The sequence below is a fragment of the Onychomys torridus genome, chromosome 9, assembly GCF_903995425.1.
Source record: "Onychomys torridus chromosome 9, mOncTor1.1, whole genome shotgun sequence".
Taxonomy (NCBI): Eukaryota; Metazoa; Chordata; class Mammalia; order Rodentia; family Cricetidae; genus Onychomys; species Onychomys torridus.
The window spans coordinates 56,331,737-56,357,300 of NC_050451.1; the positions used below are offsets into that span (position 1 = coordinate 56,331,737).

The 25,564-nt window shown below is 45.7% G+C and overlaps 1 protein-coding gene across 1 annotated transcript in view; it reads right to left on the reverse strand.

Annotated features, from left to right (window-relative positions):
* The window catches only part of Dock5 (dedicator of cytokinesis 5), a 191,672-nt gene that overhangs the window by 15,413 nt on the left and 150,695 nt on the right, over window positions 1-25,564 (reverse strand). The window contains exons 31-44 of the mRNA XM_036199166.1: window positions 24,551-24,651; window positions 21,289-21,347; window positions 20,673-20,827; window positions 19,600-19,685; window positions 16,631-16,790; window positions 14,524-14,564; window positions 13,813-13,903; window positions 10,750-10,869; window positions 7,525-7,614; window positions 5,749-5,853; window positions 4,268-4,409; window positions 2,493-2,574; window positions 1,774-1,858; window positions 939-1,025 (exon numbers count right to left, since the gene is read on the reverse strand). Coding sequence (XP_036055059.1) covers window positions 939-1,025; window positions 1,774-1,858; window positions 2,493-2,574; window positions 4,268-4,409; window positions 5,749-5,853; window positions 7,525-7,614; window positions 10,750-10,869; window positions 13,813-13,903; window positions 14,524-14,564; window positions 16,631-16,790; window positions 19,600-19,685; window positions 20,673-20,827; window positions 21,289-21,347; window positions 24,551-24,651 — 1,404 coding nt within the window. The remainder of the gene's footprint in view (window positions 1-938; window positions 1,026-1,773; window positions 1,859-2,492; window positions 2,575-4,267; window positions 4,410-5,748; window positions 5,854-7,524; window positions 7,615-10,749; window positions 10,870-13,812; window positions 13,904-14,523; window positions 14,565-16,630; window positions 16,791-19,599; window positions 19,686-20,672; window positions 20,828-21,288; window positions 21,348-24,550; window positions 24,652-25,564) is intronic.

A 25,564-nucleotide genomic window follows, 5' to 3' on the forward strand; every position in this document is an offset into this window, starting at 1 on the left:
AGAAGGAGACCAATGGGGACAGAAGGACACGGATGAAGGTGGACAGAGGGAGAAGGAGATGGACAGAGGTGACGACAGAAGGAGAAGACGGCTGTGGATCGAGGTGGACGGACATGAAAGGAGAGAAGTACAAATGGATGGGAGTGGATGGAGGGGATGGAGAGGGACGGAGATAAAGACAGGTGCCTAGACATGAGAACGGGCTCTGTAGGGCTGGTACTAGAAAGCCACAGGAGGGCCTGAACACCAGAACATATGAAAGAGTTGGGAGGGCCTGAACACCAGAACATATGAAAGAGTTGGGAGGGCCTGAACACAAGGACACGTGACAGAGTCGGGGTTGCTCAGTGGAATCCATACTCTGAAACAGTGAGGAGCACCTGCTGAGAAGACCAAGGCTCTCTGGCAAGAGACCTTTTTAGCAGTCCCAAGCAGGGATCAGTATGGGATGAAAAACAAGGTAATAACACAAGGGGACAGACAGAAGACAGATCAAACAAGGATTTGAAAGGCTAGATGGCAGCTTTGGGAAGTATTGGGGCAGGAGCTGCAGTACCAGGGACACAATGAGCTGAGAAAGAAAGGGGCTTTGGGGACAAGGATGTGGCAGACAGGCAACTCTCCAGAGGCATCCCAGCAATGTTTCTGGGCACTGGCAGCATTATGTGAGGGATAGGGAACAATGCCCCGTAGGCCATGAAAGCGTCATTCTCTGAGTGTGACCTTTCGGGTTGGTGTTGTCACATCAGTTTTACAAAGTGACCCTATTACACAAGTGTGCTTCTTATTTCCCCTTTAGAAAACAAAGTTGGCCAGAGGAGGCCAGTCAAGCTGGTGCAGACTGCAGTGAAGCTGAACAAAAGCTGTTATTATTCTTGCAGACAGAAAGGCTTCCCACCACATACACCCTGCCAGAGTTACAGATTCAAATGACTCACTGTTGAAATCTGTTTGACTTCGAACCACTTGAGAATCCCAGGGAAGGTATAGGCTGTTGTGTACGTGGTCCTTTCGATCCACATGGTCTGGTGCAAAGAAGAAAACACTAAATGAGACAGTGGTCGGCTTCTAGGTCACAACTGACCCCAAACCTCTGGCTCAATAGGGTGAGAATCCATTCTCATATGTCTTTGAGGGAATGGAACCCTATTCTTCATAAACTCAAGGATCGTGGGCTTTGAGTCTGCATGGGGTTAGTCTCCTTGGGCCATTTCGTTCTAAAGATTTTGGAAACTTGAGGTCCAGGAGGTATGGGTGTGTCTTGCCTAGGGCTGTATCAGCAGCAGGACCAGAAGCAGAGCCCAGATCTAAGACCTTCAGCCTGCTTTGTCAGTAATTAACAGGTAGTTAAACACTCTCCAACAGGGGAAGCTCCAATCTGCTGCATGTGCTGATCAGGGAAAAGACACTGAACTTCAAAAGGCAAACAGGCTGGGGAGATAGATCAGGCGGGGGAGTGCTCCCTGAGCAAGCCAAAAGACCCAGGACTGATCCCTAGCACTTATGTACAAAGCCAGGGGTGGTGGCAAAGCTTGTAGTCCCTGTGTTGGGGAGGAGAGACGGAGGAAGATTCCCAGGGGCTCACTGGCTGGCCAGCCAAGCTAGGCTGGTAAGCTGCAGTCCCCAGGAAAGACCCTCCATTCAAATAACAAGTGGAAAGCTCACGAGGAATGATACCCAAGGCTGACTTCCGGCCTTCAAATGCTCATGTGCAATCCCAGCCTCCCCTGGCCCATCCACCACCCACAGAGAAGGCAAACCAAGAGAACTCACAGCAAACTCATTTTCTGGGTCTTTTTCTCCTTTCCGGAACGGCCGGGAATATCTGAACTGCTGCACTTCATTGGCTCTGTAGTAGCTGGGAAAGGACAGAGCAGCTACATTGGACCTCACAGAACCAGCCCACAACCACAGGTGTGACACATCTGACACTGAGTTTTACCTCTGTGGCCGACAGGGCCAGCCACACTGAGCTCCTGGGACAGTCCATACCTGGGTTTCATACCACCTCTTCTTTGTCATACTTGAGAGTTTATTTTACAGCTCACAGTTTTATACAGTACTTACAATGACTGTGTTTGCATAGCTTTGCCAGAGTGCTGTCAAGTCAATCTCACTGGCACATTAGCTTCTCTAGAGACAGAAAGCAACCTCAAACCCCGGGACCGGCTGGTCCTCAGTGATACCTGTGTGGGTATTTGGGCTAAAGGCTCCTGTGCGCACACCAAGTGAGGTTTAGCTTTCCCTCTGTCTCAAAGAAACAACGCTCTTGCTTTAACTCAGTAAGCTCCCATCTCATGGGCAAAACAGTACGTAGTAAGTCTTCCAAACTGTAGCAAATGAAAAAGCCTTTGCTTTTGATGCATTTCAAAGAAAGTCTTGCTGGGTAGCCCAGACTGGTCTTGAACTTGCCATTCTCTTTCCCTCCACTGCTATGATGACAGGCATGTGTCATGGCCCACCTGATGGTTTTCTATGAAAGGACCACTCACTTCAAGATCTGCTCTGGAACCGGTTTATCCTTGTAGCTGGGCGGCAGGCTCATCACAGGCTTTACAGTGAAGCACTGTAGGTCTGAGGACTTGTTAAGGAAAAGGCTAGCCTGCAGGTGTGTGCCACAGGCAGTGAGGTCCCTGCCTGCTTCCATGGCTCATCTCCTCTCAGCAGGGGCCAGAACTGCACTGAAATGGGCTCCCATATACACTGTCACAGTGTGGGACTGTCCTAGGACCCTCTGTGTGGCGAGACACTTGGCGAATATCCTTGCCATGTGAAACAAGTGTCAGGAAAGTCTCAGGAGAAAGACAGCCAGAGATGCTTTCAAACGATTTCTTTTGGATATCCATTCTCCCGAAACAGTCAGACTCCAGAGCCCAGGAAACCAAAACTGCTACCTCTAGATGCTACTGTTGATGGAGTGAGCCCCTTCATGGGGACTAAGTGTTCTGAATTTATCTTTCACACAGCAAACCTACAAGATGGATCTTTTTTTTTTTTTTTTTTTTTTTTTTCAGCAGAGGAGAACTTTGGAGGCTGTGAGAAGTTAAAACTCAAGATTCCACCACAGAGAAGTGAAGTCAGGCTCCTACTTAGATGGGATGAATAGTGTTAGAAAGGTTTCCCCTGGCACCCTTACCAGTGCAGACACTGTACTCCTGATCTCTGGACCTACAGGTTCTGCACCCAAAGGAAGATAACCAAGTGAGGATTTCCTTCTGTACTGACCCTCTACAGACTCTCCACCCCCACCACGCCCCTTTTCCGTAACTCCTGAATGATACAGTGTGACAATACAACAGGAAGTAAACTGATACAGAGCGTTCACTGTATCAGGGACTCTAAGTCAACAAGGAGGAGCTGGGGAGATGGCACACTTACTAAATTGATTATTGTAAAAGCATGAGGGCCTGAGTTCCAATGCCCAGCACACAACTACACACACACACACACACACACACACACACACACACACACACACGCAGAAAGAGAGAGAGAGAGAGAGAGAGAGAGAGAGAGAGAGAGAGAGGGGGGAATGAATATGAATGAATTAGGAAGAATGTATATAGTGTATATAGGCTATATGCAAATTCAATGCCATATACATGACTTGAACAGCTGTAGATTTGGGTATCCTGGGGTGGTAGAAAGAGTAGGCTGGAAGGGTGTGGAGGTTTGAAAGAAAATGACCCCCAAAGAGAATGGCCTTTTTGGAGGAAGTGTAGGGTGGGCTTGGAGGGCTCCTTTGCTTAAGCTATGCTTACTTTGGTACTCAGTCTACTTTCTGTTGTCTGCAAATCAAGATGTAAAACCCTCAGCTCCTTCTCCAGCACCATGTATGCCTGCATGCTGCTGTATCCTTCCATGACGATAATGGACTAAACCTCTGAACTGTAAGCTAGCCCCAGTTACATGTTTTCCTTTATAAGAGTTGCCATAGTCATGATGTCTCTTAGTTAGAAACCTTAGCCAAGACAGAGGGTGTCCTGGAGCCATTGGCTGGGAGGCTATCAAGAATGCAGCTGGATGACTGTGCGTGGTTTCAAGGTCTGCAACAGAAGCCGGAACTTCCTTTAAGCATTCCGCCCAACTGACCATGTCTTCCCTAAATGCCCCAAAGACTTTTACACCGAATGGTTGAGGGATGAGTCTGAGGGCTCAGGGCACATCTGCCTGCAGGGGAGGAGTTGCAACTCTTAGTTTATCTGCCTTGGCCTGGCCCATCCCAGGGTAAAGAGCCACTGGGCCCTTTTTCCCACGGCAAGGATACACTGCTTTGGGGATGACTTGATGTCCTCTCCTGGTGGCGTGGTACTGGTCATCTTCTCAGCGTTGGGGAACTGGGTCAGCAACCTCAAGCTGAAGTCTTCTCGCCTCTCATACTCCTTACCCCGGTAGATAAAGATTTTGTTCTGCAGGTCAGGGAAGCCAAAGGAAGTCATTAGATATGAAGGGTGAAGGAGTACCTGAAGCTGAAGATAGAGAAGGCCATTGTGCTCCTCCATCGAAGCTAAATCTACCACCGAGCAAGTGCTCAGTGACCATCCTGGACATGCCCAACAGGCAATGAGCAGCATCTATTGGATGACTATTAGTTTATCCCTTCTTGCCCCAGGTGATGGACACTGGATGCAGGCGTTGGTCGTTATGATTAAGGCTGCTGTGAACATCGCTACAGTATTTTGGAATGATTAGATTTCTACTCACTTGAGTAAATACTCCCTGGTTACAAGTGGTTTAAATGTCCCATTCATATGTTAACATTTAACCCCCCTTCCCCCTGTTAGCTTGTAGAATCCCTGAGGGCAGAGAGAAGTCTGAGTCACTTCAGGACATTTCTGCTTCTTCCCAGGTGCCTGTCACAGAGTGGACAATCATCAGTAGACACTTACTGAATAAGGGGACACTGCTCTCTCATCAAGCCCAGCTGGGAACGGGAATGGCTTTCTTTTACCACTTTTTGTTGTTATTATTGGTTGTAGCAGCACGGTCTCATGTAGCCCAGGCTGACCTCCAACTCACTATGTAGCTGAGGATAATCTTGAACTTCTGATCCTTTGGCCTCCACCCCAAAGTGTTATGACTAAAGGCATATATCAACACGCCCAGTTGATGTGGTTCTGGGAATCGAACCAGTGCTTCAAGTACGCTAGGCCAAGTACTCACCCAACTGAACTACATCCCCATCCTATTCTATGCTTTTTAACTAAGAGTACGAGAGAAAAAATACATTTAAACAAAGCTCAGGTCTGAAAGCGTTCTTTTTAAAGTGTCTGTTTCTCAAACTCACGTCACTGCGACAACGGACACACTTTTGAGAAGGAGAACAGGGTCTCTCTTGCACATGTCACTTTACGACAAAACTGCTTTTACTTCGGGGAAATGTTTGTTGCCTTGTTCTTGGGATACCTGATTTCAAAGTAGCCCTGACTGGAAAGAAAACAAGCAACAAAACACATCTCCATCCACCCTTGCCCGAGTTTGGCCTGTGGATGGATTCAGCTGATGTTTTCCTTCTCTCCTTGCACCTGGGAAAGCCATTGCACAGAGAATCTGCCAGAATCCCAGCGGTGTCAGGGGTGCGGGGTGAAGAGGCCAGCACTCAGGAAGAGGTCTCCCTCCCTGACCCGACCTCCCACAGTGGGAACGTAGGCCAGCAGCTGCTGTTGCCCATCTGGAAGAGAGATGAGTCTCCTCTCTCCCCTGAACCCCACTCCTAATGGCTCTGGGGACCACCCCCAGGCTCCTCACCCGCAGGAAGGAAGGGAAGCCTTGTCCATAGTAACCCACAGCAAAGTATTCAGGCTGCGGCCTCATGGCCTTAATGATGTTCTCATAAAATGAGGCCCTTTTTTTCTGAAAAAGAAAAACAACACATGCCACCAGGAGGTTACCAGGAAATTGTCAGGGGAAGAAATAAAAAAGAAAACAGTCAGCCCATTTGCTGTGTTTTCTCATGTAACAGATAAGTGGAAGGACTTTGGAGACCACCTGGTAAGCCGCAGGGTGACTTGTTCTGGGATCTGATGTTTGGGACTTGGGCCTAGGCTGGAACTAGGAGCACTTCCTCAGATCCACAGCAGGATCTGAACTTAACCAAGCGTGTGAGAGGAGAGGCTCAGGGATTTTCTGCTTTGAGCAGGTGACTTGGACAGTCACCTTGGGCTTGACTGATGACCAAAAGGTGGCCTCTAGATTCAGCGGGTCTTCTGATGTCTTCTGATGCTTTACTATGAATTCTTTGAGACTGGGTTATAGGTAGCTCAGGCTAGCCTCCAACTCTCCATGTAGCTGAGGATAACTTTGAACTTCTGCTATCCGGGTGCTTGGATTACAGAAATACATCAGCATGCCTGGTTTGATGTGGAAACAGGGATTGAACTGAGAGCCTAATGCATGCAAGGCAAATGCTCGACCACTGAGTTCTAGCCTACGCTCTTCTTTTCCTTTGTACTGTGAAGTAAGACCTCATACAGCCTTCCAGGCTGCTTTAACTTGCTCTGCAGGGCAGGCAGAGCATGAACACTATGTCCCAAGCAGCTGGGATTATCATCCTGTACCACAACCATCCCTACCATAGTTGACATAACTGTGACCGCTCTAGGTGAAGGTCTGTCAGAACCATGCTTTCTTAGCTGGCTGGTGGGTTACCAGAATCTTAACTCAAATTAGCTTAGAAATTATTGAGTAAATATCTGGCCTCTCAATGGCAGAAGCTGGTAAAGTGCATGAGTTAAGTTTCCACTAAATGCTCCTGACAAATAGAACCTTAAGGAAAAGATTATTCTGTGACCAGACCTTTCTAGGCTCCCGTGGTAAAATTTCTCTCCATGGTCATGCAGTGGGCATGCAGGTTGTTGTGCAGCTTGTTTGTAAGAGCTGAACTGTGCCCGCAGCGGGGCTTATCACACTGGCTCGGGAAAAATGTCAATGCTGAGCCTTTCTGTGACACCAGAGAGAAAAATGGAGGCAACAGCCACTTAGATTCTGACTGAAACACTCACAGCATGTCCTGGTGTGGACAGTGGCATTCTTGGAGGGGAAAAAAAGTCAGCCTCAAAGATGGGTTTCTTCTCATTGTAAAATTACATTTTATTTAGTGTGAGCATGTGTGTGTAAGCACATGTGTCACGGTCCATGGTCTGAGGTCTCCTTCCAACATGTGGAAGGTGAGAATTGAACTCAGGTGGTCAGGCTCATCGGCAAGATACTTTACCCACTGAATCATCTCACTGGCCCAAGACGAGTGAATTTTGATGAAGAGATGATGTCCCACAGTCGCCAGGATGGGACATCATGACTCAGGCTCAGTGTCCCCCCTCCCCTCTCCTCTTCCCCAGTCCCAGGGGCCTTCTAGAGGGACAACCTGGAGAACAATGGTCAAAGCTTTTGGGATCACACACGCTTCATTTTGAAGTCAAGTAAGGCCCCTTTCTCCTTGGAAAGTGCACCCTTGACCCAGGCTTCAATCCACACACCAAACTGTTCCTAAGGTCCCCTTTAGCAGCCCCGCTGGCTCACACTTACCAGGAGACTGCCCAGGCCCTCATAGTCAAACACTTTGCTCTCGTAGGTCTCAGCCAACTCTTTGCTCAGTTTGATGGCTTTCTCCCACATCTTCAGAAGAAGGAAAGCCAGGTGAGATGTGGAAGACACAAGAGTCACCATCCTCAGAGCTGTCACCTCCCTACAGAATCACTGGGACTAAGGAGTTAGGCAGGCTAAGCATCTATAAGGGACCCTGACTTCCTACACCCCATGATTCACTAAGCCTTTCTTTCCTGATGTAAGGATACTGCAGGGTGAATGACTCTTATCTAAAATGCCTGGGGCTACCAGTGTTTCCAATTTGGATTTTTTTTTTTCTTTTTTAATCTGGGATAATTTCCAGAGACATGACTGGCTAGGTGTCCCGTAATCCAAAATGCTCCAAAGTCTGTAGCCTTCTTCAGGTCCTGTTGGTATTCCACAGCTTTAGAGCTCCGAAAATTTTCCTTTTGGATTGGAGGTACCCAACCTGTGTACTTTGGGTATGTTGCTAAGGGTGCCCTCCTCCAGACAATCTGCCAGGACACAAGAGCCTCCATGGAGGCAGTTTGGAGTTGAAAGAGCAAAGCACCAATGGCAGCGCAAAGGAAAGAGAAGCCATTCCTAGGATCCAAGAGTTTGGGAGTGTGGGAGTGTGGCTGGACGGGGAAGGTAGCTGGTGTGAGACTCTGCTCTTGAGTGTGTGTGTGGTGTGTGTGTGTGTGTGTGTGTGTGTGTGTACACTCATGCGGATAAGGGGTTTGCAGGGACAGGAAGGGGCCAAATGGCATGTGGTATGGAATTTGGTGAACTACATGGAAAAAGTTACAGCCTCTCACACCTCTCTGCCTCTAAGGCTAGCACAACCAGGACCCAAATGAAGCCTTCCTGGTATTGTGTGGAACATCTCGTAGATGGGCACTAATTGAAGATACTCACTGATTCTTTCATCTGTTTGTTTTATCTCCAATAAACAAACAGAATTCAAAGACTAACAAGGGACTAATAATAAGGAGTAGGTCAGGAGGCCATGTGTGCAATGTAATAAAGAACTGACCTGCTCTTTGTCCCAAACTCTTCTCCAGGGAAATGGAAATTTGTACTATTCCTGTTGGATCCCTGTAGGCTCCAAAATTGATGCTAAAAAGGTGACTAGAGAGAGCCCCTGGGTTATTATTCCTAGCCACTTCTGGAGTCACATGACCACACATGCACTGTCAGCAGTCAGGCAAAATGCTCAATCCTTCCAGGGCCTTATGTCCTATGTAATCTGTGCACAGCATGGTCACATAATCTATGGGCATGCTTGGAATAGCTATGTAAGCCCATATACACATGTGTGAGGTAATCTACAAAAGCAGGCTTTACCCGCTCCCGGCGCTCTCTTCCTCTCACCAGAGGTAGCGAGCACACCCCCTCTGCACCCCCACTCCTTTATTTTCAGTGGGCCTACTCACTTCTACCCTTTCCCTTCCCTAATAAAAACTCTTACAGTGGGTTCCGTTGTACCTCATATTTTCTCACACCCAGTAAATAATGTAGACAAATAAATGCACCCTGCCCTCTGAGTTTGTGTTAATGAAGCAACTCAAGGCCACTCTCTAGATTAGCAGTTCTCAACCTTCCTAATGCTATAACCCTTTAATACAGTTCCTCATGTTGTGGTGACTCCCAACCATGAAATTATTTTCTTTGCTACTTCATAACTGTAATTTTGCTACTGAATCATAATGTAAATATCTGATATGAAGGATATCTGATATGTGACCCTTATAAAGTGGTCTTGACACACAGATTGAGAACCACTGATCTAGATAGAGTCAGGAAGATGCTAGTCATGTGATTAAAGAGTTGGAGTTATAAGCTGGGCATGGTGGCTCACTCTGAAATCTCAGCACTCTAGAGGCAGAGGCAAATTATAAATTCAAGGTCAGAGGGGGCAATGTAATAAGATTCTGTCTCAAAAACACAAAATAGAATTGGAGATATGAGCCATGAATTATCAGCTCTGATTCAAGAGAGGCAAAGGAAATTGAGTTAAAGCATGTAGTTAATAATAATTCAATCATGCCTGTACAATTCAAATACATTGATTTTTTTTTTTAAAGGCTGCTTTTACTATGTTGCCCTAGGCTGGTATCAATTTCTAAGTTCAAGCAATCCCCCTGCTTCAGCCTCCTGAGTCACTAGAATTGCAGGTGCACAATATTGCATCTAGTGGACACTTCAATATTCCAGAGCAGAAGAGGACCCTGGACCTCAAAGACCCTTCCAGACCCTACCTTGTGTATTTCATCACTTGGCTGGTCCTGATTTGTGCCCTTTACAACAACACTGTAATAAGTAGATTCAGCAATCTTCTGAGTTCTGTTATTAAGCCTGTAGGTGCTACCCTAAGCTACTCAAAGTTTCTAACAAGTTTCATCAGACATGTGAATGATCTAAGCCCCTGACACTATAACTATCATCATAAGTGAGTGAAGTCTCTAAAAATAAAAAAGAAATTATAATTTTTTCTTGTGTGAGTACATGAGTGTGCATATGCACATAAGTGTGTGTATGTGTGTGTGTGTGTGTGTGTGTGTGTGTGTGTGTGTATTCATGTGTGCATATGTGTTAGGGCTGTGTGGGTGTGCTGGCCTGTGTAAGTGTGTGTGGAAGCCAAAGGGATATGTTAAGACGTCTCTTCCAAATCACGTTTCTTGTTTGTTTGCTTGTTTTGTTTTGGAGACAGGGCTTCTCTGTGTAGCCCTGGCTATCCTGGAACTCTCTCTATAGACCAGGCTTGCTTGCCTCTGCCTCTTGGTGCTGGGATTAAAGGCGTGCGCCACCACACTCAGCTCCAAAATCACTTTTGTACCGTATCTGTTTTGAGATGGCCTCTCATGAAACCTGAAGCTCCCCATTTTGGCTAGTCAGGCTGGCCAGCAGGTCTGGGTGAAACTTAGTGTCTCTTTTCAATCCTGAGGTCATAGGTACTCGTCCCCATGCCCTGCTTTTATATATACATCCTGGGGATCAGAAATTCATGTCCGTATTCTTGCATAGCAAGCAAGCACTTTACACACTGAACCATCTCCCCAGCCTATGTCATTCTGTTGGGGACAGGGCCTTTATCCTGTGTGCTCTGTGCTGACTCAGCACTCAGCATCAGAAATGTATTCACTATAATCTTTTATTTCTCTTTCTAGTAGTACAGAAAACCCCAGAGAACCTAGCACTCACTTTGCCTTTGTCAAAATAGGATATGATCTCTTGATACAGTTTCTCTTTAAGTTCCTGCTGGGTATAAACGTAGTAACTGTCCCTCTGGAGCAAATGGGGCACACAGGGCTTGTCCGACCACTACAAAAAAAAGAAAAAAAAGTAACACATGAGATGAATGAGGCAATACTTCAGACCCAAAAAGTCAGGAAGCGACTTGTTTGCAGGCAGTCAACTCATCCATATTGTGTTTGAAGTTATTTACTAAACACAAAACTACATACACACAGACACCCATATGCCAGGTTCACTTGGAAACAAGTATCACGCCAAATGGCCAGGCACCTGCAGCATTCCCCGGGAAGAGGGGAACGGAACGAGCCAGCTAAACCAGCACACGACTGTGTGGAAGGCATCTTGAACACAATCAGATGAGAGAAACACGCTAGGTATATAACCATGGGGGAGCGGATAAAAGTATCACTGCCTGTGGACATTTCCTTCTTCTTAGTACACGGCAGCCCAGGACAAAACTGTAGACACAACACCGAGAACTAAGAAGCAAAGGAATAAAAACATTTGAGGATAGATCTTGGCTACAAAGATAACAGTCACAGAGAAGACAGCAGAAGCAAACAAATCCATCCAAATGAAGGCCATCAGACATCACCAGGATTGCACAAGACTTGTACCCAAGGCACTTGGCTGTGACATTCAAAGGCACAGTCGCGGCCCTGAAGAAAGGGAATGTCTATGCTTAGACAGCGGAACACTGTTTCCTATACATGTAGATTCTTCCTAAAGCCCTTCTTTGGTGGTAGTGTGAATCGAATCCAGGGCTTTACACAAGCCAGGTATGAGCTAGCCCTCCAGGCTTATTTTTACATTTCTAAAAGTTTGAGATAAAGGGTCTCACTGAGTTGCTCAGGCTGGTCTTTGGGGCAGGATCCTCCAGCCTCAGCCTCCTCCCGATCAGCTGGAATTACCGGTCTAGGCTACCCGGCTCTGCAAAAGAAGTTTCTTCCCACCCTCCCCTTTCCCTTGCTCTCTCGTTCTCTCTCTTCTCCACCCTGCCTTCCCCTAATTCTTTCCTTCTTTCTCTAGGGCCTGAAAGCAGGGTATGAGCATGCCAGGTGAGTGCTCTGCCACTGAGCTATATACCCCGAGGGTCAAATCATTTGAAATTTCAGGGTTCTAAAGGCCAGATGAAAACACACAAAGGAGCAGGAAGCAACATTGGGGGTGGAGGGCAATGAGGAGTCACTACACCAGATGATAACACACTGTGCGGAATTAGTCATCACAACAGTGTAGTACCAGGGCATGCACAGAGGGAGGCCCACAAGCAAGAAGATACTAGAAGGAGACCTCCTCTGCCACAGAGATAAAGCTGGGATCTTACGCCAGGGAATCAAATTCAGATTATATTTAACAAATACCATCTCTCCTGAGCAGCTAACTGGGGAGAAAAGCTGAATTCACACTTCATACTTTATACCAGGATAGGACAATTTAATTTTCTTTTCTTTTGCTTTTTCCGCTTTTTTTTTTTTTTTTTTTTTTTGAGATAGACTCACCCTATGAAATACAGGCTGGCCGGGCATTGGTGGTGGCACACGCCTTTAATCCCAGCACTCGGGAGGCAGAGGTAGGCGGATCTCTGTGAATTTGAGGCCAGCCTGGGCTACAGAGCAAGATCCAGGAAAGGCGCAAAGCTACAGAGAAACCCTGTCTTGAAAAATCAAAAAAAAAAAAAGAAAAGAAAAGAAATACAGGCTGGCCCTGTACTTACTGTCCCTGCCTACCTCTACTTCCTACATGCTGGAATTATAGGTATGTACCACCAAGCCCAGCTAGAGGGTTTGACTTTCTGGGCAGCATGAATAAAAAGACCTACAGGGTTTGTCACAGGGGACCATTCTCTGGTGATACCCAGCAAACATCACACAGTCAGAAAAGCCTTTAGTGTCCCAATCTTGAACATGTGATATGGATTTCCTGGGGAAACAGGGAGGCAGGGAACTCCTGTGTTTAGCTGCTGAGAATGATGCCTACATATGATTTTAGAATCAAATCAAATCAAATTAAACTCTAGGAGAAAATGAACTGTTGGGTGTAAGAATGGAAGCAGGAAGTCTGGGGAGAGACACGCTAGTGCTTCCGGCAGAGATGCTAGGGGTCTAAACCAGGACAGCAGCAAGGGATCTCCTCCCTCCTCCTCCTCCTCCTTCTTCCTTCTCCTCCTCCCTCCTCCTCCTCCTTCTTCTTCCTTCTCCTCCTCCTCTTCCTCCCCCTTCTTCCCCCTCCTCCTCCTTCTTCTTCCTTCTCCTCCTCCTTTTTCTCCTTCTCCTTCTCCTTCTTCTTCTTCTTCTCCTTCTTCTTCTTCTTCCTCCTCCTCCTCCTCCTCAACCTCCTCCTTCTTCTTTTAAAGAAGTCAGATGAAGGGCATGGTCTAGACAGCGGGGCTACATGTCCTGTTCATGGAGAATGCAGGAGGCAGAGAGCAAAGGGAAGACTGGAGTGTGACTACAAGGTTATCACCTAAGATACTAGGTAGATGGTGGTCAGAAAGAACAAGCGTGAGAATGAAGGTTTGTGTTTTGGACGTGTTAAGTTGGAGTTATTACCCACTCCAAGAGTGATAGTTATGTAGGAATCCAAAGTTAAAGGAGGACAGGGCTTGAAAGAATTGTTTGGGATTTGGGACAAATAGATGCATCTATAACATGCCTCACTATAATTTTATTTGGAGAGAGAGGATAAACAGGAAATAACTTCTTCCAAGTGTTGCATTCATGTTTTACTAATCTCTACACATCATGGTGTGTTTAATCAGACTGTCAATCACCAGAGGCCTCTAGGTTATGTCCTGCTTCCTAAGGAGCTTGAAATGACAAATGCTTATTTTCCCAGTCTTGATCTGAAAGTGGCCCTGTTTACCTGGAAGGCAAACACATTCTTAGATAAACTATATTCCTCACATAAGGTTCTCTCCTACCCACATCATGAAGTCCACAGAATTCAGTCCCAAGGGACTGAACGCATGGCACCCGGCAGGGGTCTTTCTTAATAGGACGCATTTACCTGCAGAAGCTCAGCATGTAAGAGGAGTGTGTAGGCGGCTTCAGTGTAATTCTCACAGTCCCTGTGCAGATCTCGGAGTTTGTACAAGTACCTGGTAAGAGAGGACAGGAGAGGCCCTTTGTCACCAGGGAGGTGAGCTAGCATTCAGAGCATCCCCAGCCAGCCTGCACACAGGCCTCTGCTTCTAACAGGAACACCTCCCTTCTATTAAGCAATAGACTGGTCACCACCTAGTTCTCTAGCCCACGATACCACTTCCTGTCTTATTTATGTATGTATGTATGTATGTATGTATGTATGTATGTATGTATGTATGTTTGTTTATTTATTTATTTATTTATAGGTCTCGGTCACCTTTGGGAGGTGAGGGAAAGCTTTGGAAATTCTGCTGATGACAAGTCGGTTTCATGGTCAGAGACTCATGGCCCTCAAACTAAATGCCACCATGGGTTACTTCCCCTTCACGTCCCTTTGAATGCTTCTACCCCTCCACCTCAAATGCTGATGCGACTCGATGACACACTCCCTCACACTGTACTTGTCTGTGGCTCTGTCTTCAGGGCTCACCCTCTGAGGCAGACTACATACCTCCTGTATTTGTAGGAGTCTATCAAGGCAGCAAGTGTGCTGTTGGGACAGCATTTTCTGGTTTAAAATTATACCACAAACCCATGATACAAATAGCCAACCCAAGGCACTTCCTACGCTTACCTTATGTATATGTCCTCTCGCTTCTTCTCTTTATAAAAATTCTGCCAAAAAGAAGGTCACAAAATACCAGCATAAATGAAAGGCTGTTGATGAACTTGACATAACTGCTGCTTTTATTTTTAACTTGAAAGAGTGTGTGCATGCATGCAAGTGTAGTTGCCCTCAGAGGCCAGAAGAGGGCGTCAGATCATCTGGAGCTGGAGTTACAGGCGGTTGTGAGCCAACTGACATGGGTGATGGGAACCAAACTCTTGTCTCTGCAGAAGTAGCACACACTCTAAACCATGAAACACTCTCTACCCCAACTGCTGCTTGTCAACACTGTCTCTTTTCCAAAGAGATAAATGTTATTAGTTCATCATCTCCTTTAGGAATCATTGCATAGGAAGCAATGGGATACAAAGAAGTGGAGAAATTCAGACCATGCTTCATGGCTCTCCCTGGGAAGGGGAAATAGAATAGATTTCACAGGTGTACTGGGGGACTAGGAGGGATGGAGAGAGAGAGAACACAGGGAGAGAGAGATGACTGGAATTGGAGGATATTTTTGTGCGTGTGTGCATGTGCAGAGAGAGAGAGAGAGAGAGAGAGAGAGAGAGAGAGAGAGAGAGAGAGAGAGAGAGAGGTAGAAATCTTGTGCAGTGGAAACTCCCTGGATTCTACAAGGATGACCCTAGTGAGGACTCCTAGTAATGGAGGATATGTGGCCTGACCTAGCCATTTTCTGTAACCAAGCAAGGCTTCCAGTGGTGGGACTGAGACATCAACCCAGCCACAAAACTTTTGAGCTACAATCTGTCTCATCTGCAAGATGTGCTGGGGCAGTGGAGACCCAGAACTTGTGGGGATGGCCAACCAAAGACTGTCTGAGGTCCACACCAGGAGAGGGAGCCCATGCCTGACACTTCTTAGATAACCAAGAACCGGAGGCTAGATGGCCCAAAGACGAACCAAACATGACTGGAAAAAAAAGTGAAATGATTCCTAGTGATGTTCTCCTACACTCACAGATCAGTGCCTAGAGTTCAGCTGTCAACAGAGAGGTTGCCTCTGGCAAGCTGATGGGAGCAGATGCATAGACCCACAGCCAGACATTAGGCAGAGAGAGAGCCCGGGTTGGAGGTCTCCATTGGGTCCCTCTCCTCAAAAGCTTGGGGAACCCCATGGAAGACAAGGAGGAAGAATTGCGGGAGCCAGAGGGGTCCAGAACACTGGGAGAACATGGCCCACAGAATCAACTAAGGAGGGCTCACAGGAGCCCACAGAGACTGAAGCAGCAATCATGGAGTCTACACGGGTCTGCACCAGGTCCTCTGCAGATATGCTATGGGTGTTGGTTTGGTGTTTTGGGCGGACTCCTGACAGTGGGAGTGGGGGTATTTCTAACTCTTCTGCCTGCTCTTGGGACCCTTTTCCTCCTACTGGGTTGCCTCACCCAGCCCTGATGTGAGGGTTTGTACCTGGTCTTATTGTATCTTCATGTTCAGTTGATGTCCCTGGGAGGCCTGCTCTTTTCTGGGGGGACATAGAGGGGTGTTTAGTGGATCTGAGGGAGATGGAGGGGAAGTAGGAGGAGTGGAGGGAGGGGAAGCTGCTATCAGGATGTATTGTATGAGAGAAGAATAAATATTTTTTTTTAAAGACCATGCTTCTGAGAAATGCAAGAGATCTTCTGTGGGAACAGCAGAGCCCGGCTTATCCTGCAGCCACCTGGTATGCTTATTTCTCAGGAAGTCAGGGAGGTGGGATGTTCCTGGTTTATGTTAAGCACAAGAATGCATAGCAACCTAAATCCTGGAGAACGGCACAGACCAACTTACTTCATGGCACAGGTTTCTGCATGCTACAGAAAGCAAGCACATGTGACTTAAGACCAAGAACCAGGCTGAGATGCTGTGGGAAGGCTGGAGTGGCATGCACATTCTATGCCTGTTTCAGAACACCTGAAGGTCTGTGTCTACCGTCCTCGCGTCTGACTCAGTAGGGCACGGACTCCATAGAGATGCTTCAGGGTGGCTGGGCATCTGCGCTAAAACTTAGAGCTGAGTTGGAGGAGCAGGGGGGACTTAGCTGTGCCTACTCACACGCCCAGGGACCAGGCCCTTACCAGAACATTTACTGTACAGCTCATGCGGTTCTCCTTACTCTCGTCATGCAAGATGATGGTTCTGTAGTCCAGCAAGTTCTCTAAGAGGCTGCTGACCAGGAGGGCAAAGACTTCCCCAGAGCTCGAGAGGTATTTATGTTTCCGGCAATGTTCTAGCAGGCTGGAGTGGGGAGAGAGAATTTCCACAGTTTACCCAGGTACTTTCGGCACCATCTGTGCGTCCCAATCAAGTCCTAGCAGCAGGAGGCTCCAGACCAGTGATTCTCAATCTTCCTAATGCTGTGTAGACCCCAACCATACATTTTCATTGCTACTTTATAACTGTAATTTTAATGCAGTTACAAATCACAATGGAAACACTTGTCCCACATCATTTAGAACCCCAGCCCACAATGTCCTATGAGCATCAGTCAATCAATAGTTTCTTTAGTGGATGTTGCAGAAATGAGAACCCTTGCCTACAATGTTCACGTACTGTCCCCATTCTAACTCATCCATAAAACACCATCTGTCCTACGTCTTTGTTCTCTTTAGAGCCTGGCATTGAACAGGCAGCCTGAAAATCCCAGGCTGAAGCCCAGGTCAGAAGAACCTGGTAGCCATTTGGATGGATAACACCAGATAAAACCATCTTCAGGTAGAAAAGCAGAGCTATGAGCAAGCAGACTGGGGATACACTTCAGACCCAGTCCTCCCCTTCAGGGGCCACAGCGAACAAAGTTTTGGGACTTCTTGGGTAACTGAAAGAAAACTCAGAAAAGAAAATGGGTCTAAAGAATCAGTCCAGACTTGGTACCAGAGAGATGGCTCAGTGGTTAGGGGTGATACCTGCACTCATGAACGCGCGCGCGCGCGCACACACACACACACACACACACACACACACACACACCTTAAAATAAAGCTTAAAGAAAAATAATTATCCCAGATTCTAGGAGTATTTGGGGGGCTGGAATTGTTATAGTCAGACTTTTCTGAGCCAACGATTCAGAAAAACCAAAAGAAACAAAGTAAGATCACTCCATGAAGATTAGCTGTAGGGGTATTTTTTTAAACCAGTAATTTTATCCTGTGTACATAGTGTATGTGTGGGTAAGTGCTCTATTACTGAGACATATCTCAGATTGTAGCTGTGGTTTTCCTATGTCCCGCCCGGTCTGCAGCCACTCAGATCCAAGTAAATACACAGAGGTTTACATTAATTAAAACTGCTCAGCCATTAGCTCAGGCTTACTACTGACTAGTTCTTACAGTTAAACTCAGCCCATTTCTGTTAATCTATATGTTGCCACGTGTTTTGTGGCTTTACCCACGTGCTATTACATGCTGCTCCCTAGACGGCAGGCTGGCGTCTCCTGACTCAGCCTTCCTCATCCCAGAATTCTCCTTGTCTGCTTATCCTACCTATACTTCCTGCCTGGCTACTGGCCAATCAGCATTTTATTAAACCAGTGTTATAAAAAGCATTATTCCACAGCATCAGATCTTTATTTTGTTTTTTTTTTTTTCAATAAAGCCAGATTCATACTGTGCAGCCTTGGCTGTCCTGGAACTCACCATGTAGACCAGGTTGAATTTGAACTCACAGAAACTCTCCCACCCCTGCCTCCAGGGGGTTGGGATTAAAAGTAGGTGCCACCATGCCCAATTATCCCCAAATCTTATGTCTGTTTCTATCTGTGCATAACTTCTAGACAAATCCAGAATTTCAAAAGCTAGAAGGGTTAGAAGGTCAAGAGATCTAGCGGAAAAAGGATAGAAAGATTATTCCATCTGTAAACAGAATACAGACATCTAGTTCTCTAAAATGGAGGCGATTCCTCTATCTTGCTCCACTACAGTTTTGTGTGCTAGCCCCTCCTCAGGGAATCTTTGAGAAAAGATAAAAGTTTGGTTGTCCCTATATTCATGCTCAGACTGGTCCAAAGAATTTCCCCAGAACAGGAGAATAACCAAATGACATAGAGGAGACATGTGGGCCAACTGAGGTGGCTGGTGATTGTACACAGCCACCTGCGGAATGGGACAGTTAGACAAGAATAATTGCAGTCAACCTTTGAATAACAAACAAACAAGAAACCTTTGTGTGCATGTATGTGGGTAAGTGCATGTCACGGCATATGTGTGGAGATCAGAGGACGATCTCAGGGTTTGATTCTCTCCTACCACGTGGGTCCCAGGGTTCGAGCCTCGGCTGTCAAGTTCCTTCACTGGCTGAGCTACGTGGACCACCTGCATTCAAACTTTTAAAAGTGTGAACTCTGCAAGGGACCCTATGTTGACCCATTGCCTCACTGAATTCTAACCATAAGACTAAAAAGCAGACACTACTCTTAAAGACAGGAGTTGGATGGGGTGGGGAAGTTGGTTGTACCTGTCAGGACGACTCACTGCCTCCAAAGACAAGATATGAGAATGTGGTGAAAAGGGGATTTGTACTTAATGAATCCCAGTATCCAAAGACTTCAGCCACCCTACACACCCCTGTGTAGAGCATAAAAAGGCTGAGTGTATAGAGGCTGGGTAGGCGAGGCAGGACATGAAGGGACAAAGTGGGCTCAGATGAAGGAATGATGTCTTCATAGAGTGCCGACCAAGCTGGCTGAGAGACAACAGCACTATTCTAAGTTCTTTGATGGGATGCGAGGTATTCTTAAGTATAAAATCAACCTGGACTTCCTCTAAACAGCTGCTTTGAAGCCACAATTAGAGGTGCCCCACTTGTGCTCAAGTTCATCATTACGACACTGGGCAGGATGCCACTGCTCAGTGTCTCCTCCCTCGGCCATCTGCTGTGTTCTCCGGGGTCATCACGGACTCACACTGGGTGAACACTATCAGCTGTGTGTATTCCATCCACACCACCGAGGACCACTTGGTGACGGGGTGATTCTGAGTCTGCCACCGGCTGCTAGGCAGGCAGCAGCAGCTCTGCCCGCTGGCCTAAGGTGCTGCTCTGAGGTACTCACAGCTTTTCCAGAAGAACCTTGTATTGTTCATCTCCTCGGCCCCCTTCCACTTCCTGATCCAGCTTTGTGATCAACTCGTTCTCAAACTGCAAGAGAGAATTTCACAGGAGGATGTCAGATCCTAAAGAATACACGGGAGACAGTGGCCAGTCTTTTCCAGATCTGGCTCAACGCCTTTCCAATTTCGAATTGTTTCCAAGTTGGCTCTATCTGGGATCAGCTAAGGAAAAACCTCTGGGTAGGTCTATAAAGGTATTAAAGAGGAAGAAGCTCCCCAGGAGTGGGCAGTCAGATGTAAAAAGAAGCACCCTTTGCCTGCTATTGCTCCTCCTAGTGAGTACATCTACCCTGTTGCGGCCGTCACTAACTATCCTTGCTGCAAACAGGATCCAGCTTCTTTGCTTTTCCAACATGGACTGAAGACTGGAGGCTCATCAGAAAAGCTCCAGGCCTTCAGCTCTAAACCAAGACTGCTGAGACATCCAGCTCATTGGCTGAGCAGCTATGCACTGTCAGCTTTTCCAATGTGCAGACAGCCACTGTTGGATGACCCAGACTGTACTGCATAAACCAATATAAAAAAATGCACTTTGTAATCTGTATTCAGCATACCCATTCCGTTCGTCTTGAGAACCCTGACTAATGCAGTGCATGGTTAATAAAGGGAGGTCTAGAGAAAGGACCAGCAAACTAAAGCTCTCAAAGGTGAGCAGTGGTGGATGGGAGCTGGACCCACAGCATCCTTCCTTTGGCTGGCCTACACAGGTTACACCTTCAGTCCTGGGCTGGAGCATGGCAGGACTGATAGACCAGGCCAACGTTTCATTTTCTTGAGACAGTGTTGACTTAAAAAAAAAAAAAAAAAAGGCATGGAGTGCAGAGACTTCTTCCAGCCTCTGGGCCAGAAGACCCAATCATGCGTCTCATTCTTTTACATAATGTAATAGAAAAATATAAGTTTTAAAACACAGTTTTCAATCAAGCTGCTGCCTCTCTGTTTAGAGACAGTAAATCAAGTGAACTGTTCCATGGTACTAAGAGCAGTTAGTACCTTCTTATGGCCGCCTTCTTACCATATGGAAGTTGCCGTGGCCACTCAAGTTGAACTCACACTGCATCATATCAAAGAAAATGGGGATTGTGGCTTTACGGAGCTCCACTTCAGGGGTCAGGGTGACTTCCAGAATGGGACCCACCATGGATGGGATGAATTTGATTTTGTGAGGCCCTGAGGTGAAAGCAAATGAGGAGAGATTAGAAGGTTGCACCCCACCTTAACAATCTTCCTCCACGGGGCCCGGAAGAGAAGAAAAAGTTCACGTGGACACACCATGGCCACCAAGGGACAATGGCAGAGTGCTGTTCTCTGATAGTCTGTGAATGGCCTGGTGACAGGGCTCACTGTCAGTGTCCCAGGAGAGACCCTATGGAACCCATAAGTCTACTTTTGTACACACATACAAATCTCAGGGTTATGTCAATTAAAGTAAGAATTCATTATGAGTGCGTGTTTTTAATGCAACCCGTATGGAAAAATCTTTACTTTAGAACAACAAAAAAAAAAAAAAAAAAAAAGAAAAGAAAAGAAAAGAAGAGAAAAGAAAAGAAAAGAAGGAAGGAAGGAAGGAAGGAAGGAAGGAAGGAAAATAGAGAATTCATGGAGTGGCCTGTTTAAAGTCAGACACTCACCCAGATTATACCACATGTCCCGGATCCTAAAGCCAATTTCCTTTCTCATGTCCCCATATCTAGGAAAAAGATCATAGGAAAAGGATTTGCAATAGAACTGAGTAGCATGCCATACAGTCACCCCTCGGCATTGCTCCCCAGACCCCTAAATCTGTTCAAGTCCCTTATAAAGAATGGCTTATGACAGTGGTTCTCAGCTTTCTAATGCTGAGAGCCTTTAATACAGTCCCTCATGTTGTAGTGACCGACCATACAATTAGTTTTGTTGCTACTTCATAACTGTAATTTCACTACTGTTGTGAATCATAATGTCAATATCTGATAAGCAGGATATCTGATATGTGACTCCTGTGAAAACGTCATTTGATCCTGAAAAGGGTTATGGCTTAGGGATTGTGCAGGTAAGCTATGCACAGCATCCCCTGCATTTCAAAAGATCCCTTAGATGACTCAGAATATATAATACAAAAGACTGGGGAAGGTGGTAATGGTAGAATATTTGCTTACCATGGGCAAGGCCTTGAGGTAGATCCCCAGCACCAAAAAGTAAGAGCCCATGGGTAACTACCACGAAAGAATGTTTTACAGACATGACGAGGCTGCTGACACATGAACTCACAGCCACTGTGACCATGTCCACAAGACATGCACAAGATGAAGCCAGCCCAAGTGCCAGCACAGACGGCAGGAGGGGATCCCCACCAAGTCCCAACCCTAGCTGAAGGGCTGATGGTTACCAGGGGAGGGAGTGTGTCAGTTTTCTTCAGGGACTTAACCCTTAGTGGAAGGATGACCATTTTCCAGTAGAAGGCCTACACCCATCCACATACAAAGAATACTAAATGGGCTCTAGAGGGTTTTATAAAAACAAAACAAAACAAAAACACATGAAGTTGGGTGGGAAAAGTGTATTATAGGGGGACATGGGAAAAATTAAAAGGGAGAGAGTGGGTGGATTTGGACAAAACGTGTGTGTGTGTGTGTGTGTGTGTGTGTGTGTGTGTGTATGAAATTCTCCAAATTAAAAGAAAAAGAAGGAAAATACCTAGTGCAACATAAATGTTATATAAATATGTGTTATATCAATTCGCTGGAAATAATGACAAGAAAAATGTCTGTATACGTTATGTAAGGTGTCATTTTCCCCTCAGGTACTTCGGCCTGTTTGAGTGGTGGATGTGGAGTTTGCTGGTCTGGAAGGGCAAGCACACAATGAAGGGGTAAAAAACAAAAGAGTCCCCATCCCTCTGGATCTCGGGGAAGGCTGGGGGCTGTAAGCGATAAGGTCGGCACCCAGAGAAGCTGCAACAGAGAACTGAGCCACGTGGAGGACATGGGCCTTTGGGAACAGAAGGGACCAAATACAAAGGGTGAGAGAGAACTGAGAAATCGTGGTCAACTGGCCAATGGAGAAGAGAAGAGAGTGAGAGGTTCTGGTCTCCACACAGCAGAGACAGCTGAGTGAGGATCTAAACGAGGTGTGAGACAGATGAGGCGCCCTGACGGATGGCTAACCAACAGGCTGCACTGTGTACTTAAGGTAAGTCCTCCCAGAATGCTCTTCACAGATCTCATGTGCACTCTCAGCAGGGACAACGGGACACAGACAAAGTTTAAAAACTAGTTTTGTGGTTGTGGCGGTACCACTGGAGAGGCTGAGGCAGGAGGATGGGGAATGTTAGGCCAGCTTGGGCTACATAGCAAGATCCTGTGTAATGGGCTGCTCTTAAAAGGTAGATACTGCAAGTGCTTCTGGGAAACTAACACAGGCCACACCTGGTCCTACAATCCCCTCCCTACATCATTCCCCTCATGCTAGGGATCTCCTAAACTTCATTTTCTTCAAGTTCTTCATTGGAAATATCTTCAGAAGCCAGATGTTCTTTTTTTTTTTTTTTCAATCTTATTTTAAATTCTCTTACCATTCCATCTGAATAAAAATGCTTAACTTAATTTCATTATTAATATTCAAGTAAGCCTACATGACCAAAATCTGATACCCGAAGGCAACAAACAATATCTATGTCTATTTCTGAACAAATGGTAGGTTGATTTCTTCTAAAAACATGCATGAAGAAAGATCCTGAATCACACCTCAATAATTGTGATATGTTGGTTTTACTTCTCAAATCTTATTTCTGCTCATATGCACACATATTTTTACATGAGTTACATTCATAGTCTATTTTTCTTTAACAAGATCCAGTATCAGTCCTAACTAGAATTATAAGAGCCTCGTATTACCCAAGGTGGCATAGAATTGCTGTTACCAAGGCTAGCCTCGAACCCCTAATTCTCTCTCTTGTCTACCCTTTCTGAGTGTTGGGGTTACAGGTTTGCACCACTGCGCCCAGCTCCCCAGCATCCCTTGGCACTCTGTGTCTCTGTTCCTCTCTCCCTTCTTCCCCCTTCCCCCTTCTGTGTGTGTTTCTGATTTGTAACCAATTATCTTCATTTGTAGTTCCTTAACCCAATTCAAATCTTCCTTCAAAGAGGTTCTATCACTACTAAAGATGTTTTAAAACATGAGATAGATCAAAGGATCCTCCTTAAAAATAAGCATCTCTCATTACTTATCCATTAGGGAAATCTACAAAACAAGCCATACATTGTATCTTTTAAAATTAGAGTCTCCCAATCTTAGTCCTTAGTTATCAGTCTTGATAGAGAGAAACCACAGGCTGAGATACGTTAAATAATTTGCCTAGTTTCCCACATATCATAGCAAGTGGAAAATGAGCTAAAATTTCAAAGTCTTTAATAAATTCAGACTACTTTCCAATAACAGCCTTTGAGCTTCCAGGCTCTCGACGAACTTTCAGACCTAAGAGAATGCCGTGAAATGTGTAACCAAATTTCTCATTATTCCTGAATATAATTCCATTTTGAATCCCAAGCCATGAATCTAGAGGATAGTTTTAGGATATATTTGAGTTTTCCTACTTCTGGTTTGCAAAGAGTAAGGAGGCACTATGCCTGCAATTTTGGTAAACTGGCAGCAGGTGGCAGGAGATCCCTGGCATGGGTAGTTCACCAGGCAAAGACTCCAGCAATAGCATTGGGTGACTGAGGAGGAGATGGAAATACATTAATAAAAACAATATGAATCTGGAGGAATTTCAGGTTAGGTGAGTGATAACACATAAAATCCACATCATCAACATGGGCAAGTCCCTGTCATTTCTATGACAACATAATATTGTTGGACATAAACACAGGGATCACCTTCCCCATGGTCACCAAATCTTTAAAGGACACTTACTTTTTCACAATTTTGTTGCGCTTGGCTTCTGAGAAAGTCTCGAGCTGGAGGGACTCATGGGTGAGAAAAGCTACAGCCAAATGGAAGTAATTGTTCCAGAGCTTTGCAGGATGCATCAGGTAGGCAGGGCAAAACAGAAAATAACATCAGTGAGGATCCAGATAAAACACCCACATGTGGGAGAGTCGCGCTGTGAAAAACCCAAATAAAACCATAGGACTTTTTGTTCCTTCTGGGGTTTCAATTATTCACTGCTAAAAGTCTTGAGGCTTAATATTAACCTCTAAAAAAACAATCCAAACTTTACATTTTTCTTTGCCCTGGGGGCATAGGAGAAGTACTGCCAAGAAATGTACCTATTTATAGCAGGTGGCTTGGCAGTATGTATCAAAAGCCCTCCAGTTCTGCCAGATTTTTGAACTAGTAAATACTTTCCTGATTTATTTTCCTGACAAAGTAACTGTGGCTAGTTAAAAACATTTCAACCAAAGAAGGCCCTCACAGCTACAAAACATAGAAACAATTTGAACGTCCCTAAGAAGAATTTAGTTCCTGTATCACAGGCCAGAGGTGTAATGAACCATATTCAGCCATTAAAAGTATTGTGAAAAATGTTTAACATCATTGGAAAAAAGTCTTAGATTGTGGAAAAAGTAAAGAAAGTAGGCAAATGGATCATTAAAGAATTACAGGGTTTGTTTATATTTTGGTTTGTATATTATGTACATGATACACACACACAATGCTTATATATCCTCCTCTGGTTACGACTCTCCCTCTTAGAGGTTGAGATGAAAAATAAAAAAGCACATGACAAGAAAAGGATATCACCAGGAAAAATGTTTCCTGAACTTAAAGCCCCTAAAAAGCTGGGGCATGATGGACTTTCAGCGGGAACTGGGATTCTGCTGGGTGTACACACCAATATTTGCCACATGAAGGAATAAATGGAGACCAAGCTACCAGATACCCAGGTTTGTTTTTATTTCTGCCGATAGGGTCTCGCCATAGCCC